The sequence below is a fragment of the Opisthorchis viverrini genome (genome assembly GCF_000715545.1).
Source record: "Opisthorchis viverrini unplaced genomic scaffold opera_v5_609, whole genome shotgun sequence".
In the NCBI taxonomy this organism is placed as follows: domain Eukaryota; kingdom Metazoa; phylum Platyhelminthes; class Trematoda; order Opisthorchiida; family Opisthorchiidae; genus Opisthorchis; species Opisthorchis viverrini.
Window position 1 is genome coordinate 67,572 of NW_008752275.1, and position 599 is coordinate 68,170.

The following is a 599-nucleotide window of genomic DNA, read 5'->3' on the forward strand; positions in this document are numbered from 1 at the left end:
CAAGGAATGGGCATAATTATATTGGGTCAACGAGACCTACTTTGTTAAATCCGGCAAACGAAGTACCTTAGGTAGAAGTACGCATAACGTTTACTTGTGGAAACTAATAGACATTTCACATTTCACCAATAGGCATGTCAAAATCAATCATTCTGTTCCTTTTTCATATATAAGTGAGTGGGAGTTCCTTGACAATATTTAGTTAATCCACAGGATAAGTTGTTGTTCAAGCATGATCAGCCTTATACTGACAACTCTTCTGTTTGCAGTGGTTGCGGCCGAGGGTACAAATATTTCATTTTTAAAAATACTTGTGTTATAGAGGAGGAAAGGCCGAAGTTCACTTGTTATCATACGCATGGGATAGACTTCAACAAAGATGCTGCAGGAACACACCCAAACTGTGGTCACTGCATCGTAGGTTTTCCTAAAGATTCATTGTTTACCCATTGTTTACCCAGTTCGAGCGTTCTAATAATCATCAGTCGTTTTTGTTTCACTTCAGTATGAAGAGACGTTTGAAGAAGGTAGGCGAGTCGCCGTCTCCCGTATTTGTGTGGGAATACAATGCGTCTCTTCCGAGCACGTGTTTGATGGTA

At 40.1% G+C, this 599-nt stretch overlaps 1 protein-coding gene across 1 annotated transcript; it reads left to right on the plus strand.

The window, feature by feature from the left end:
- Window positions 1-322: 322 nt before the first annotated feature.
- T265_15571 (hypothetical protein) lies at window positions 323-596 on the plus strand (the record flags this gene model as incomplete). Its single annotated transcript, XM_009178641.1, has 2 exons — window positions 323-417; window positions 506-596. Coding segments are annotated over 2 exons (129 nt in total), but the record flags the coding sequence as incomplete, so codon positions are not given.
- Between the last annotated feature and the right edge of the window lie 3 nt (window positions 597-599).